The 17423-nt window shown below is 38.2% G+C and overlaps 1 protein-coding gene across 1 annotated transcript; it reads right to left on the bottom strand.

Moving 5' to 3' along the window:
* Nucleotides 1–2857: 2857 nt before the first annotated feature.
* On the bottom strand, nt 2858–17165 carry LOC108095027. Its single transcript, XM_017195897.2, is given in 9 exon segments — nt 2858–4834; nt 4958–5989; nt 5992–6216; nt 6219–6654; nt 7069–7431; nt 7528–7693; nt 8372–9004; nt 10067–11839; nt 16732–17165. Coding segments are annotated over 8 exon segments (5373 nt in total). The 5' UTR covers nt 11665–11839; nt 16732–17165; the 3' UTR covers nt 2858–3914.
* Between the last annotated feature and the right edge of the window lie 258 nt (nt 17166–17423).

The following is a 17423-nucleotide window of genomic DNA, read 5'->3' as shown; positions in this document are numbered from 1 at the left end:
TGCTTACTGACAGAAGCTTTCTGCTACAATTAGGAGGCTGCCTGGTATTTCATTTTCAGCCAAAATCAATACCAAATAATTGCTTACTGACAGAAGCTTTCTGCTACAATTAGGAGGCTGCCTGGTATTTCATTTTCAGCCAAAATCAATACCAAATAATTGCTTACTGACAGAAGCTTTCTGCTACAATTAGGAGGCTGCCTGGTATTTCATTTTCAGCCAAAATCAATACCAAATAATTGCTTACTGACAGAAGCTTTCTGCTACAATTAGGGGGCTGCCTGGTATTTCATTTTCAGCCAAAATCAATACCAAATAATTGCTTACTGACAGAAGCTTTCTGCTACAATTAGGAGGCTACCTGGTATTTCATTTTCAGCCAAAATCAATACCAAATAATTGCTTACTGACGGAAACTTTCTGCTACAATTAGGGGGCTGCCTGGTATTTCATTTTCAGCCAAAATCAATACCAAATAGTTGCTTACTAACAGAAGCTTTCTGCTACAATTAGGGGGCTGCCTGGTATTTCAAATTCCCCACCCGCCTACCACATTAAAACAGTCAATAATTTCATTAGTTAGTTTTTATTATATTCAATAATTCAGACATAATATAATAATAGCTAAGTTTCCTACTATATGTTTATCTTAACTTATAGTATAGTTTTTATTATTATAAGTAAGCTCCTTATGTGACTATTACATCTTATTATTATTTTATATTATGATTAAACATTATGCTTTTAGGTTTGTACAATTCAAATAAATTTTCTTATCATAAAACTAATATCTGCTCCTCGCTCTGCTCGTAGTGGAGAAGTTGCAGCCCTCGCTGACCTGCTCTGCTGTGAATCTGGCCCAAACTTGGTTTTATGTGCCAGGGAGGCAGGGAAGGCGCCCAGGCTCCAGCTGCTCTCGTTGATTCCTGAAAAGAAAAAGCATAGTTTTTATAACTCTTGTTCGGTCGGGGTTTCTTTTGCAGCACAAGTGTGCAACGGGTGCATGGCATAACGCCCAGTGTCATAGCGCCCGCGGGCGTTCCGTCACTTTTTGAAAGTGTCATATCGCCCGCGGGCGCTATGTCATTTTTCTTGTGGGCCTTATGACACTATGAGAAGTGCATTAACGCCCGAACCTAATAATAATGAAATACCTGGTATAAATGGGTGCATGTAAGTGCGGATCAGAAGAGATCCAAGAGCCGGGTACAGAGTCAATCGACTCAGGAGGGAGCAGCCCGAACCTAATAGTAATGAAATACCTGGTATGTATGTATGGATTTTATGTAAAACAATTTTTGCTTGCGCTTTTAATAAAGTAAATTAAAATACAAAATTGTGTTAACATGTCATTTATTTCATTTAAACATTATTGATAAACTTTGATTTGGCTGTCTACTATTTGCCTGCAATATGGGCAGAGCAATAGAGACTTCGCCGCTTTCATTTTCATCACTTTGTAGCACTCAAAACATATTTTGAAGTGGCTACAAGGTAATAGTACCACATCACGCGGAGTGTTAAGGCAAATTATACATTTAACAACTTCAACCATTTGACTGAAGTGTAAAGTATTGTCCTCATCTTCATCTTCAGTATTATCTGAGCATGACTGCTCTTCAAATGTGGTGTCCCACCTAATCAAATCATGCACCCGTGCGTTCGTCAGAGTTATGGCATGTTGGCGATTTGTTGTTGTCCATCAGCACTGGGGTTGCCGGGTCTGCTGTTATTCTTTGGCCAGTGACAGGGGTATGTTAACTATGGCGTGTTTACTCCGGGTCCGCTGTTATCATGTGGTATGTTAACTAGGGGTATGTTAACTCGTGCACATACATAATTAGTTGGGCAGATCTTTCCTCGCAAATCTTGCCGAACTGAAATCTGTTAGCCCCACCAAGGTATTTAACTTCATTTCTGTTTTGCGGTAGGGGAATAATACAACCAAATTAAGGCATCACAATGGACCCACTAAGTTTTTAAGACACAACCTAACGTAGTCGAGACTTCGACTTTCTCAACCCCTTTGTTTTTTACTAGTAATAATGCAAGGGCCATGGCATTAAAATAAAGCTCAACTAATAACTTTTATCGTACACGGTATATATATTATATTAAATATTTGTTTACACGCACTATACACAATTCGTCACAGTCTTCAGTATTAATTACATACGTACATATTTATGACACATTAAAACATGACACATACATATGCATAAGTATATTTCAACGCATTTGAATGTTTACTGCTAGGATTATTTATATATTGATCTTCGATAATTGCAGTGATATTATATCGAGTAGAACACAACTTTTAAATGTATAAAACTGTTAAATAAAATCCACAAGAAAAGGGAATCCCTGTTTTTTTTATATATATTAAAATATTTCAGCTTGTGTTAACCTATATCCCATTGTGCAGAATTTTAAACTAAAATAATCCCGTTTAAAGGTATGTATTTATCTAAAAAGGTAAAAATACAAAAGTATAAGAAATATTAGTCGATTTTGTATTTAACAAAAGAATATCACAGCATAATATGTACTTGCCTAGTCAAAGATTTCCGAACCATTTAAACGAAAATCGGTTAAGTATGATTTAGGTCAGTAAAAAAGTGAAATCATTTAATTACTATTTTTTTTTTGGTAATTTAGGTTTTTCAAATATTACCTATTTTTTTCAAAACTGAGAAGAACTGGTTATAATGTTACAAAAAATTGAAAACAAATCTTTTTCTTTACCGATTAAAAAAACACTAAGGTGCACAAAAATTGAAAACAAAAAAAATCTCTTATAAATAATTAACTTTGTAGTTTTATTAAAATTCTTCACATGCACGAGAAAGCATTTGGGTTCAAATAAAGAACTTACGAATCAGAAGTATATTTTCGTTAACCATATAATTGATGAAAATAAATACATACAATAATAAAAGTTCTTATGCTTACATTCTATCTCGATGCCTATTTTATAATAATAACAGCTATGCGATACCCTTGTCTTGAAAATGTTTTTCCAAGGAGCAAACATTACAGAATAAATAACTACCGCAAAAATATTTTACATTTTCAAAATACCGGTTATGCATTGTTGGTCTGTTTATAGTAATTAGAAAAATGTTAAATTGTAGTCGAAATTGAAGTCGAAATTGAGCATAACTTGCTTGGTTAGAAGTAGAGTTTATATATTGGCATAAGTAAAAATTATTTCCGAACAAAGAAAACCGGTAGAGCATAAAATTTAAACCGATAACGAAAATAAATTATTTTATACTGATATTTGCTTTAGGTGAATTATTATTATTTGAAAATATAAAAAAAAAACTTGATACCCATATTGACAGACAACTTCGAGTTCAACTTTTGTGATAACCGGAAAATAAAGAAAGTAAATATAATAAATAAACTTATTTTCATTATTTTCACGTTTATGTCAAAACTTTTAAATACTTGCATAGATCACGAATAATTTTTTATTCTTTTAAATAAATTCAGTTTCAAAAAGTTTCTACATGTTTATATACATTATAAAATGATTACAAATATTATTATTAAGCAGAAAACATATTGAAAATCGATATATGTTAGAATAACAACTGTAAAATATAGTGGCGACATCTATCGGCCACATATTTAAGCCTGGCACATTTTTATGTGTGTTTTTCTGAAGCCTAATTTGTTGTAGTATTGTAAGCAATTTATTATTGCGATTATGAAATAAAGTTCGTTAACATTAAGTAATATTAATTACAAACAAATGTTTAAGTATAGACTTTACTGTGGGTTACGTATTTTATTTAGTTAAACATTATCATATGTAGTATTTCGTAATTAAAGAAAGTAACTCTTAAATAATTATATTAGGCGGAGTCTTTGGTTATCTTAATATATATATAAGATCTAAAAATTTCTTAAGGTAGAATCGGCAAAGCCGGAGATTGATAAATATTGCTGGGATGCGGCGGGACGCAAAATCGTACAAGTAAACGATTTCTATTCACACCAAGTCGCTGTATACGAAGGATCGTTGCGATTCTGATCTCATTATCGGTTGCTGTTCCCCTGGTTGCCCTTGTTTTTTTAATCAAAAACCTCCGTAGCCCCCCTATGTCCGACGGCTTCAGGTGATCGAAAACGTTGAGATGATGCGAGGGATGACTGTGGTGCGAATGATGGTGCGTATGAGGGTGAGTATAGCCTGGATAACTAGCTTGGGGCGGTGTGTGACCATATGGATGGTGTCCAAAGGGATAATTTGGACTAGGCACATGTAAAGTAGCAGTGCTGGGTGAACCAGTGGACTGCACGTTACTCCCCAGACTATAGTGGCCAGCTGTATAGTCTCCTGTGTTATGCTGTGGATGCGACCCGTAGGCGGATGGACCGTAAATCGAACTCACATTAACTGGTGGGATATGGGCCAAGTGGTGCGTCTGGTCCATGTACATTGGATGCGGATGCGAATGCGGAGTTTGATGAGGGTGCGAAAGCGGTAGATGATTGGGGTCTGAATTGTTAATGGTTGCCCCCAGTGCGCTCCCGATAAGATGAGTTGCATGATGGGAAAACCCGGTTGGAATAGGATACTCAATGAGGTTAGAACAATTGTTGTTATTACTGCTTTCACTGTTTCCTCGAATCTCTCCACCATTACCATACATAGCTTCGTTGTCAGATCTTGCTGTCGAAGCGGAAGCAGCTAGACTGCTCACCGAGAAGTTGCTATTGCTCACACTGCCACTCTCTCTTGGATGTTTACCCAACTCCGCCTGCCCCTGATTCTCTTGATCACAACGTTTTGATTGCTGTTGCTGTTGCTGGTGGTGTTGTTGTTGTTGTTGTTGATGCTGTTGTTGCTGTTGTTGCTGTTGTTGCTGTTGATGCTGTTGTTGCTGTTGATGCTGCTGTTGTTGCTGTTGATGCTGTTGCTGTTGATGCTGTTGTTGCTGATTATGCTCCTGTTGCTGCTGCTGCTGTTGCTGTTGCTGCAAGCCTAACAAACGATTTTCAACAGCGGCCGCTGCTGCCGCTGCAGTCGCCGACGGTATGTTGCCACATTCGTGCTCTGTAATTGCGGGTATTTGATCAACTAGCGATTCGAGACCACATAAGCTCTTACGGGCCACATCTGAACCAATGCTACCCGATTGTGAGGCATTCTGATGACTCTGATTGCCCAACCGTGGCTGGCCGGAAATGAGCATATACGGATTCGAATTCGCCTCTTCGTATCGCTGCTGCCAGCTCTCCGGCTGGTTTCCATGGAAGTGGTGCATCGGCTGTTGGAGGTGCTTCTGGGCTGGCTGAACACTGTGGTGGGGATGCGGGGGAAGCCAGTGCTGATAGTGCTCGTGACTATGGGCTGTATGCGTTCCGGCATCGTGAGCGGGACTTTCGTACTGGTCTTTTTCCAACATCTGTGATTGCTGTTCACCTAGCTCAACTACTTTATTTTCCTCCGCCAAGCGCGTTTGGCAACCGGAGCGCTCTTCTGGTGGATCGAAATCGATGGCGGTACAAATGTTAGGCGAACTCGGTGGAGGAGTCTCACCCAAGTGGGGTTGGTCCCGCATATCTAGACCAACCTCAAGGCTTCCATGCTGACTCGTCTTCTGTGAAGACAGGTGTTCGTTTTGCGAATCGATAATAGGGGACGTGCCCTGAGCGACTGTATTTGTTTGCCCCACCGGTGGCGTTCCATGCCCGTGTACTTGACTATAGTTGCAGTTTAGGGCGGGGGAAGCCATTGGTGATGCCGAGGCCGTGTACAAAAGGTGAGACGGTGGTGGGGTATTGTACAAACTTGGTGGCATTTGATGATTGCTCTGAGGGGACGCTGCTATATGCTCCATTGAAAGTGGATGCATTGAGCTCACTGACAAACCTGCTGATGTGTTCGGGTTAGTGTTTCCGTGCTGAAGCTGTTTGACTAATATTATGTTGTCTACAGCGGGTTTTAGTTTCTTTGGCCTGCCCCTCTTTTTTTTGGTGTTTCAATGCTGCCTCCGCCAGGAATCACTGATAGGTTAAGTATGTTGTTCAGATCGTGGTGCGCTATATGTTGTCCTGCCATGGTCATTTTGTTTCCAACGGAGTTATCAATAAGGTCTTGTCCCTTAATCTTTTTGGGACGGCCCCGTTTTTTCTTCTCAAGAGGTTGATGTGGCAGAGATTGCTGAGGTCCGAACACAGATAAGTATGAGCTTTCGTTCGGGGGGGATTCTGATTTGAAACTGGTAACATGGCTCTATTGTCACCCGTAAAGGAAAACGATCCTCTGTCCGACATATTATGAGATGATTGGCCCTCAGATTGGGCCTGCTCTGCATTATCGGCAACAGATGCCACATTTCCACACTCCGCAGTTTTTGCAGTTAAAGAATTGCAGTTTCCCACGAAACCTAAACCGGTTTTATGATCTCCAGAAGGAGTTTGATGCAATTGCTGAACACTACTATTTTCCGCCTGTTGCTGCTCACTACACTGGCGGATTCGCTGATCTGTAAAAACGCATTCGGACTCATCCATGTGGCTTATCTGACCGTTTAAAAAGTCGCGAAACTTCTTTAGGGCGGCATAGAACGGAACTTTGTCGGCAGCGCGAGGCAATTGTGCGCATCGTGCTGAAGATGAAGGCATCACCCAGATATACTGCAATGAAAAACGTTTCAAATTGTATACTACTGTGAAAATATCAAAACAAAATACGTCATACGTTCAAACTGACGATCAGTGGTTATGATATACATATATGATTAATGGGGTCGCAGCAAGTGCTTTCTTCTATTGTGAAAAGCCAGGGATCGGACTTTATTATGGTATGATTACAGATATATAAATATATTCTTAATCAGCATCATCATCTGAATCGGTCTAGACTTTTGGGAAAGTTTCTTCCAGATAGCTTTAAAACTAAGAGACTAGTTTACATAAAAACAGACAGGAGAATAGGCGGACGGTCAGACGTACAGACGTATTTCGATTCAGATCATTATGCTGATCAAGAAAATATTTATTGGGACTTCGTAAAAACCTTTCAAGGGTATAACAATAGATAGCACTTACGGTATCAGTGCCTTCGACACGATCAGGTTGGCGACCAAAATTAAATTCCTTTTTCCCCGAAAACACCTCAAATATTAGTTTGCCATTAAAAACGGCTACTTTTGGCCGAAACCTTTGTAGTTTTTCCAGTAATATTCGACTGCCCTCCTTGATTTCCTTGCGGGTCAGGTCGGCTGAACCTTTGGTGGCGCGAGCCACCATGTTGGTAAATCCGATCCCCTGCTTAAGCAGTTTATAATCCTCATCGGCACTCATCTGCTCCTGGGTGAGACCCGCCAAGTAAAGGCATTTCCAGAAGTGATTGCCGGGGCCGGCATAATGGTGGCCCTTGTATGCGGCGAATAAACCAGGATTTATTCCAACCTGTAAATGGTTGAAAACAAAAACCGGTATTTACTTTTTGCGTCTGCGTGTAATACATTTAAAAATTAATATATCGATTCGAAATTTACAACTCACTATAACAATATCGAGATTATCACACAGATGATCTGGAATTGTTCGTTTAATAACTTCTTCCTCGGACATTCCATTAAATCGGTCATGTTTTTTACGTTCCTTGGGTTTAATTGAATGCAGAGGCTGACTATCGCCACCTTCACAGCTCGCTTTGCCGCCAGATAAGCTAGAAATATAAATATTTGTTTTGTTAAAAAATGTAGAATTACTTGTTAAACATAAGACATGATTACAAAATATAAGGTTAATTAAGCAAATACAAATACTCAAATCAACAATCATCATGCAATAGTTGATGCGTCATTTAAAAAAAAAAATTTTTTTAATTTTCATGTCCAAAACATTAGAAAAAATTTTAAGACACAAGCCAAGCTATATACCGACATCCTCAGCAACTTTTCTGAAAGTGATTCAACCCTTTTCCAAAACAATTTTCTTCACTGCTTGAACGTTTTCATGAGATGCTAACGTGCTTGAGCGTCCAGAGCAAAACTCTTCATTGTCATCGTCCCGGCCATATTGGAAGAGTTTTTACCATTTGTAAACTTTTTTATTCACGGAAAAGTTTAACCAAATGCCACACTCATATTTTAGGGGGACAAAAGAGACTTATTCACTGTGTTGTAAGCTTCTAACTAAAATTATAATTATATTTCAAGGCTATTAAAAAATTATGGCCTTATTTTCCATAGTTTTTCAATTCTATGTGATATATGGTAATCGTCCTATCATGCATTAAATACTTTTAGTAGAGTTTCAGCGAGAAACTCCCCTTTCAAAAATTGTTTTATTTTTAGATGAATTATATTTTAATATGTAGAGAACTAAGAGTCGATTTACTTACTCCTGTTGTGTCGCTAAAACTGACATCTGCGCGGTATCAATAGTATCAAGAGTTAGCTTTTTTTTACGCCCCCTTTTCTTCGGCAGAGGCTTAGAAAGCAACCCGCTTTGTGAGGTCTCTGTTTGTTCCAATATACTTGGGCTATGCTGAAACAGTTCACCGCTTAGGCACTCTGTAGCACTAGAGACTGGCATCGACACTGTCTCTGTCAAATAGCGCGCTGAACCAAGAGTAACAGTCTCCATATGGCGTTGGGACGGCGAATGTGTGCGCATTTCCTCGCCCATAAAGCTGTAAGCCTCGACGACAGAAGCATGACTGGAGCACACTGTGCCTCCTCCAGGCAGTTCAATATGTTTTTGGGAAGCAGAAACCTGTCTTTGCATACCCTTGGACGAGGGTGCAGTGTGCTCAGATTGAACTTCGCCAGTCTGAAGGTTCTTTGTTAATAGAAGCTCATCGGGTTTCTTTTGATTTTGCGACAAAAGCATAATGCTAGGATGTTGCATTTGATGCTGAGGCGTTAGGGAGTGGGTGGAAGAGCTATGAGAATTCGGGGTTAAAACGTCGCCCGCACTAGTTTCGTAGCCATCATCTTGGTTCTCAGGCTTTGCGGTGCTGGGAGACAGCGTTCTGCAACGAATAAAAAAATTAAATCAAATTTACAAGTAAAAAGTCTGTACTTATTAATAGATAAGGCGTACATCTAAATGAGTAAAACATATCTCGTATGCGAGAAGGTCAGAATGCCTTGGAAACCGGGACGAGAGTTAGTCTGGCTAAGCTATCAAATAACACAGTATCACACCCACCATCATTCTTAACCTTTTGACCCTAGCCCCATCACGGCTTAATAGGCAGCTCTTCTTCCAGGAAATCATCGCGTGGTCCAAGAATAGAGAGAAGTCCGTGAATGTGGTACAACCGTTAGCTAAAGCTACCAAACGTGATACACAGTCTAGGTTCTTCACAGCAGTTTTGAAGAATTGAAAGATCCTTGGGCCTTCGATCGCAGGATTCAGGGAAACCTCGGGTCTGGTTAGTAACGTAATTGCGAAAGACATCGCTAAAGACATCCCGCTCGACCTAGGGTAAATGCCCGGATACCATCGGGACCTGCCGACGTTAAGATTGTATAAAGGACTTAATTCGAAGTTGACAAGAAACGACTGTTATTTTTTCCCTTAGCGGTGATAAAAGATGTCCAGATGCATCGCAAGCTGGACCGCAGAAGAAAGCAGAGGCAAGCCAGCCAGGGAATCCTACATAGTGGTTAAACAGCACCACATTATTTTTTTAGCCGGACTTCTTGGACAAGAGAGATACACTAGTTGTGGGTAACAGGATCTATGCCCTAAGAACCCCAAAATGGTGTAGGCAAATAATTCTTAAGACACAAGATGGAACGATTATCAAAAGATACTCCACCAACATAAAAAGTCTGTAGAGGCTAAGAGACTAAGTAAGATTCTGACAAATTCGCCATCCATCCTCCGTGAAAATCACTAACTCATCCTATTACAGATTCCAACTTTTTATTCCTTTAATCGTTAAGTTACCGTGCTTGTTTTAGGTTATTTACAGACACCACAAAACATTGAAACTTGAAGTAGTTATTTAAAACATGTTTATTTCATGTTTCAATGCTTTGTTTTCCCAAAACCATCTGATGTCTTACGCGGGTAAAGTACTTACAATTTAAAAGCAGTGGTTGGTTCCTCGTGAAAATCATCCATAATAAGATCATGGTAAGTTTCGTGCAATTGGTGTTGTTGCTGGGGCGGTTGATGATGGCTCTGATGAGTTTGCTGTTGCTGCTGTTCATGCTGCAAATGTTGCTGGTGCTGTTGGGAAATAGGCACCAGTTGATGTATATGTCCGTGACACTCCAATGGATGTTGTAGCGCCTGCTGTCGTTGGTGATGATCACTTTGATGGCCACTAAACAACGAGGAATTCTGATACTGAGGCATGTAACTGGTGTAACTTGAATGTTGCTGATGACGTGGGATGTGTTCATGCAAGCCATGTTGTTGCTGGTTTTGATGAAGGTGCTGCTGCTGAGCCATATGTGTATAAAAATTAGTATTTAACTGATTATCCATGATAGGAGTGGTTTCTGTTTGGCCATATTGCTCTTGAGTCGCGTTATTGAGCGGATGTTGTAATGGCACTGAAATTGCTTGCGAGAATGCACCCGTCTCAGAGCTCTCCCTTTCGATCTGAAGCAAAAGTTCCGAGTGGCGATGCTGATGCTGATTTTCGTATGACAGTCCCTGGTTAACATGCACAATTTCTTGCTTAGTCTCAATTGACGCCGCCGAATCCATGTGCTGTTGCATCTGTTCAGACTGATCATGGTGAGGCGCCCATAAAGAGGATTTTCTATCATCATGTAAAATATCACCAGTTGCTGTCGTTACTGCTAACTTATTAGGAATTCTTAAGTTCGAATTGGAAGAGTCAATTGCACAACCTTCGAGTTTATCGTTTGCTAATTTATTCGTAGAACTACTAGAGCTGTACAGACCAGCCGTACTGTATTGCAGTTGTTTTTTATCAAGGGTTGTCAACGATGCTGCCGATGACTCTCCCAGGGTATCTGGCTTTGACTCCTCGGATGGCCCCACCGGCATGCCTGACGACGAGGTCTGGGACTGAGGAGCTGGAACTACTAGTTCCACGCTAGTGACCAAGGCCTGCTCAGGGGCTACATAACAGTCGAATGCCACCAGTTTTTCAGGACTTTTCCTTTTTAACCTGTCAATGGATAATGTTCCCTCTACCATGCTGTTGCAGTTTTGGCTTGGCAGTTTTTCCATTTCAACATAGTCTTCTTGTTTGCTGTCTAACATTCTAGCCTTCGTATTGCATTCGGGTTCTTCGATTTGGTTGTCCACATTATCGCCCTGGCCGCTGTTTAGATCGAGATTGGATAGCCTCTGTCGTTTTCGGTTATTCGGCACACTGGATACATACTTGTCTGGATGATCATCATTGACGCTCTCTATTTTAGCAAGACATGAGGTTGAAGACGTTAATTGCGGCGCTGTTCCATCTTCTATTGGCAATTCTTTATCCACCTTTGCTGCCATTACCGTGCTTAAGTATCTTCTTGCCCTTAGCACTACAGGGACAAATTTCAAAGCTATGAGAACTTGGATAAAATCGTTTGAGTTATCCACAGAACTTAGTGCTTGTACTTTAGCTATTCGTAATACTAGTGATGCTACTGTAGGCGCGTGAGTAAAGGAACTACTTATCAGTGTTTTTTTTTCACTTTTCACTTGCATATCCTAGTTATATAACTTCCATATAGGAGAAAAAATCAAGGCGTAGATTATTTTTGGTTCTACAGCCATCCAAAAATATTTCCGCTATTTCTAAAAGTAATCTATTGGAAATCCTTAGTCTCAGATGAATTAAATTCGTAAATTGTTTTAAGTGCCAGATGCGCTGTAAGACTGTCTGAAAATAAAAAAAAAGTTTTTATAAAGGTTAGGAAAATAATATGAATATAAATTTCATATAAATTGTGTTTTAAGAAAATAAGGTCTTTTGACAAATACTGATAAAAGTTGATAGAGTGTAACACGATTTTATTGACACATTTGATATGTGTGAGTGATTACCATACTATTGTTCTTATTGCAGGTACAAATGTCGTGACAGAAGGGCCCAGACTATATGATATTAATCTTGAAAGAACAGAGAACCTACACAACGTAGGTGATATTAACAAAAAGAACTCAAGAAAGGAAGCTAGCTTCGGCAAGCCGAAGCTTATATACCCTAGCAGTCATCAAATATGTCAAACAAAATACATAAAGGCTAAACAACATCGAAGCTAAGACGATTTTTGTAAAAAAAAAACTTGATATTCAAAAAATCATGCTCGTGGGATAAAAAACAACGATTTTATCAATTTATTTCCATTGGTGGCCCAGCAGGTAGAGCGCTGGCCTCCGGTCCGGAAGGCCCGGGTTCGAGTGCCAGGCTCCCCGAGAAAAAGAAACGGTTTCTTTTTCCAAATCTCCACCACTTCTATGCTCTATCGCTCACTTAACATTAGTAACAAATTTCGGCTCCCCGGACCCGCACACCCCCTCGTCCACGTTACTATGGACCCAGCAATAGAACTTATCGTCACTCCTAGATGGCGCCAGCTGGCAACCGCACCGCTAGGATAAGTCGCTACTGGCTTATCACCTGTACGATCGAAAACCAAAGGTAAATGAATCCTCTATAAGAAATTGTAGAGGCTCTATGCTCCCGGGTGGAGTTAAAGAATGTAATTTTAAATTTCCATTAATTCTATATATATTTTTCAATCTCTCCTATGGCAGCTATATGATAGAGTTATCCGATTTTGATAAAATTTAATTCAATAACAGTTCGAAAACGCCGTCCTGAAGAAATCAAGTCGATCTGATAAAAAACAACGGCGTGAGAATTTTTACTTCATTTTATCGTATGGGAGCTATCCGATATAGTCGGCCGATCCGGCCCTTTCCGACTTTTATACTGCGTGCAACAACTACACACCTTTTGGGAAAGTTTCAGCAAGATAGCTTTAAAACTGAGAGACTAGTTTGCGCGGAAACGGACAGACGGACGGACAGACAGACGGACAGACCTACAGACGTATTCTGATTCTAATCGTGATGCTGATCAAGAATATATATACTTTATGGGGTCTGAGGTGTCTCCTCCACTGCGGTGCAAACTTCTGACTGAAATTATGATACCCTTTTGCCCTGCAAGGGTATTCAAAGAAAATATTTAAGGGTAGCCTTTGAAAAAGTTTAAAAAAAACTCGCAAAGACTTACAAATTTGCACTTCAATTTTTAAATAGTCTGAATAGTTTGAATGTTTTTTTTCGGCTTTTGTAAATTCCTGACAAAAATATGCATATGTGTACAGATAATATTTATAAAAATGCCAAAACGCAGCGAGGCGACAAATGGCCCTAAGAAACTCCGAGTGTGGGCACGTACTTGCGTTGGTATACCAATACCAATAAATAAACATGTGTGAGTCTGCATGCACAAATGTTTGTGTGTGTCCAAACTACTGTACCAGAAAGTTTAGCAAAATCAAAAACAAAAACAAAAACCAAGGCAAATGAGAACGGACTCTCGAAAAAGCTCAAATTTTGTGTATGTGTGAGTTTAAAAGATAGTTTTAGTGAGTCGGAGAAGTATACACACATGCATCGCAACTTCTCCCGGTGCCAATATGCATTAAATAAAGTGTAAGTACCGAAACACAATATTCTTTTTTAAATTAATATTTACAGATATATACCTACATATAAATTAAATTTCTAATAGATGAGGCAAACTAACTATGCCATGAAACTGATAGACTAGTTTCGGTAGAAACAGACAGACGACCTGGCGAATAAACTAACATTGCTATATAGACCCGAAGTGGTGATACTGATCAGAATGTAAGTAATTATGTCTATACTTTATTTGGAAAGGAAATGAAAGGAAAAGAATACATTTATTTGAATTCCGGTGCTTAAAAAAATTATTCGTAAGGACCATGGGAATAAAAATAAGATTTTTTTGCCTATCCACCGTTTCGAAAATCAACATTTTCTCAATTTTGTTTTTAAACAGTTAGAAAACTGTTTGTCCATACTTTTAAAAATAAAGGTCTTCCATTTTTTATCTATTACGGCTTTATCGATTACCACCCTTGACATTTTTTAAAAATGAACAAAAATACTTAAAAAAAAAAAAACGTTTTCCCACCTCCTGTAAATTAATTTTTCGAAAAAAAATTACTGCGCACGTTTAACCAAATCTCAAAATTGAAATTAACGGTTCGTGCTGGTATTATAAAAAATAAAAGCGCTATATATGTTTTTAATCGTATATTGAATTTTCGATATTTCCTTTGGCTACGATATAGTCGTTTAACTTGATTGATATTATATTTTAATTTAAAAAGTCGACTACTTCTATATTCCAAACGACGTTATAAGTTTAATTCAATTAATTTTATATTGGTTTTTCCGATTTTTTATATTTCAGCTACTTGACATAATAATTTTCATGATATGCAATTCAATGTTCACGAGTCGTTAGAAAACACCATCTGCCAAAATCACACCTGTTTAATATTTTTTAAATACTCTTAAATTGAGAAAAAAATTTCATAAAAATCGCAGTACTATATCATATAGCTGCCATAGGAAAGATCGAAAAATCTATATAGAAATAACGGAAATAAAATTATAACCTCGTTGTTTTTCATCAGACAATCATGATTTTTGGAACATAGAGTTTTCTAATGAGTCTTGAGTTTCAAATTAAATTTTATCAAAATCGGACGACTATATCATATAGCTGTCATATGAACAATATGGAAAATTAATAGAAAAATCGTAATAGTATTTTGTTCGACATATTTAGTGACTGCAAGGGTATATAAGCTTCAGGTCGCTGGAGCTAGCTTCCTTTCTTGTTGAATTCTGATAATACCCTCAGCAAAACTCTAATGTAAATCAAGAACATTATAGTTTTGTTTGATTTTGTTAATGTGTTGAACGTATATATAACGTATATCTCTAAGTAATTAGAAATTGTTTTTAATCGGTTGTTAAAGCAAAAGTGGGACTTAATTTAGTGTCTTTAGATTTCCGACCAACCCACAGATAAATTTAATGTGCTTTTGAAATGACTATTGAGTACTGGTTATAAAGATAGTCGATTTCAATAGGCGGAAGCTCTTTTGAAGATGGTTATCAATATAATCTAGATCAGTTAAAGGGCAAGTCAATCATAATCAAACTAATTATTATTTTGACTTTAAAAAAAACTTTAAATCGATTTTCCCGAAAATGCTAATTTTAAAGTCGGGGAGAATCGGAACTCCAAATCTACAGAATCCTTTTAAAAATTTTAACACTAATTCTTCACATAAATCTACTATTTTTTAATAATAAATTAACAGCGATTTTTTGAGCTCAGTTTCCTGTACTCCACATCAACGAAATCGTAAAAATCCTTCAATTGATTTGTCCGAACGGTGTAAATCGAGAAGTGATTAAAAATTTTCATTACAGTAGATTCAATGTCGAAAGATCGGGTAACTCGGACATTATGCCGTGTTAATTGTCGCAAGCTTGTTGCAAGTGCAACCTGTTTTTTCGTCAAAAACGCGAAATATACGGACATTTTACAAAAAATACGGACTAACGGACACAGAGCTGAAAACACGGACATGTCCGTATTAATACGGACGCCTGGTCACCCCAGTTACAAGAATTTTGGCAAAGTTTTAACAGGGTTGCTTTGAAACTAGAAACTAGAGCCTGACGCATGTCCAAGTCAAATGGAGTTTATCATGCCACTATGCTGATCAAGATTATATATATTTACATACTTTAAGGGATCGGAGGTGTCTCATAACAGAAAACTAGCTTCGCCGAATGGAAGCTTATATGTACGTTCTTCCTTCCAATTAGAACTAAAATATATGTCAAAACTAAACTCATTACAGATCTATAGTAGCAAGATTACTTTCTATTGATAGTCCGATCCATAGAATATCAGTATTAAGGCTTTTAATTCTTCTCTATTTATGTCAAGTTTTGCATTGTTCTTTCGAGTTTGATAAAATGCTATTCGAAATTCAATTCATCTTTGGAGATGGCTTTGCATGGTTTAATTGCTTTCTTCACGGCAATCTCCCTTTTTAAAATGTGCTTCCTGCGACTTATGAATAAAGTTTAAATATAAATTATGTTCTCAAATTTGTTTTATATGTTTGCGGAGTTTACCAGTTTCGATTGTAATGGCATTGTAAAATTTACCCAAAAATGTTATATTCATGTATGTATCTCAACATATGTATATGTATAAGTTGGATAAGTAAACAGAGCGAATTTCGCACATACACAAAGAATGTATAAATTTATTGTTACGTGTAGTGTTCCCTATACATTATTGACTGTGTTTTGCCCACCTATTCAGAGTCGGATTCACAGATACAAAATACAAACACATAGACCGGTACCAAAATAAAAGATGAAAGTCTAATCGTTGTTCGAATTCTTTTTGTTTTCGTGAATATGCGTACATATAAACATCCATATACCTATCTGTTATACATATGCATGTATGTATTCCTGGCTGTGGTTTGACTAGAGATGGTGTTTCTGTTTTCGTTTTCCATAGCCAATGTGCCAGTTGGCCGAGAGAAGAGAATTGAGAAGAAAGAGGGGACATGGTAGAGAAGAGAAGAGGGGAAAAAGTGAAGAGAACAACGAATGGCCGACAAAAATAAGTCTGTTTGCAGTATTTATGTAAAGAATATTGGTTCGAGTACATGGGCATGTACTCACGTTTCGCTTAGCGGTTTAGGCACATTATAAGTGCAGGGAAATTCAAGCACATATATAACAGTAACATTCCTTGCAAAATCATGTACGAAGCACTGCTCCTTAACTTGGCTTGGCATTATATTGCACATTTTGCATAACTTCAATTTCGTATGTATATGCAGACATATGTATGTGTACACATTGTCGTCGTGAATGCCTACATACACATGCACATTAGTTTTAAAGGGCTGACTGAAAACAAATTAGGCGACACAACACCGTCTCGTCTCACAACGCAATCGAATGAAAATAAATCGCACTGTATCGCAGATGTCACTGCTGGAATCAAAACAGAACTCCAGATGAGATTTATGATAATTTTCAACTTTCTGTTCATGCACGACAGCCATGAACAGCAACCGACACCATTAAAGCCGCAAATAGGAAGAAAAAGCTTTGCTGACTTATGTGCAATTCATCTGAGCTTTTTAGGCCCAACCTACGTAATGGATATGAGCAAGCAATGCGTAGTGACGTTTATTTCTTACGTTGCACTCGGAACGGGATTGTGAGAAATATCCTATCGAGTTATCGATTTCACAATTTGAGTAAGAATTGTCCAATGTAAAGTGTCCGTTAGTCAACTACCAAAAAGCGCTACCAGCGGACAAAATCGTTTGCGTTCAGTTTCAGCCCGCTAACGTTCGGGTGGC

The sequence above is a fragment of the Drosophila ficusphila genome, unplaced genomic scaffold (assembly GCF_018152265.1).
Source record: "Drosophila ficusphila isolate 14025-0441.05 unplaced genomic scaffold, ASM1815226v1 contig_220, whole genome shotgun sequence".
NCBI lineage: Eukaryota > Metazoa > Arthropoda > Insecta > Diptera > Drosophilidae > Drosophila > Drosophila ficusphila.
The sequence above is the reverse complement of the archived record's forward strand: the minus strand, read 5'-3'. Positions and strand labels throughout refer to the sequence as shown.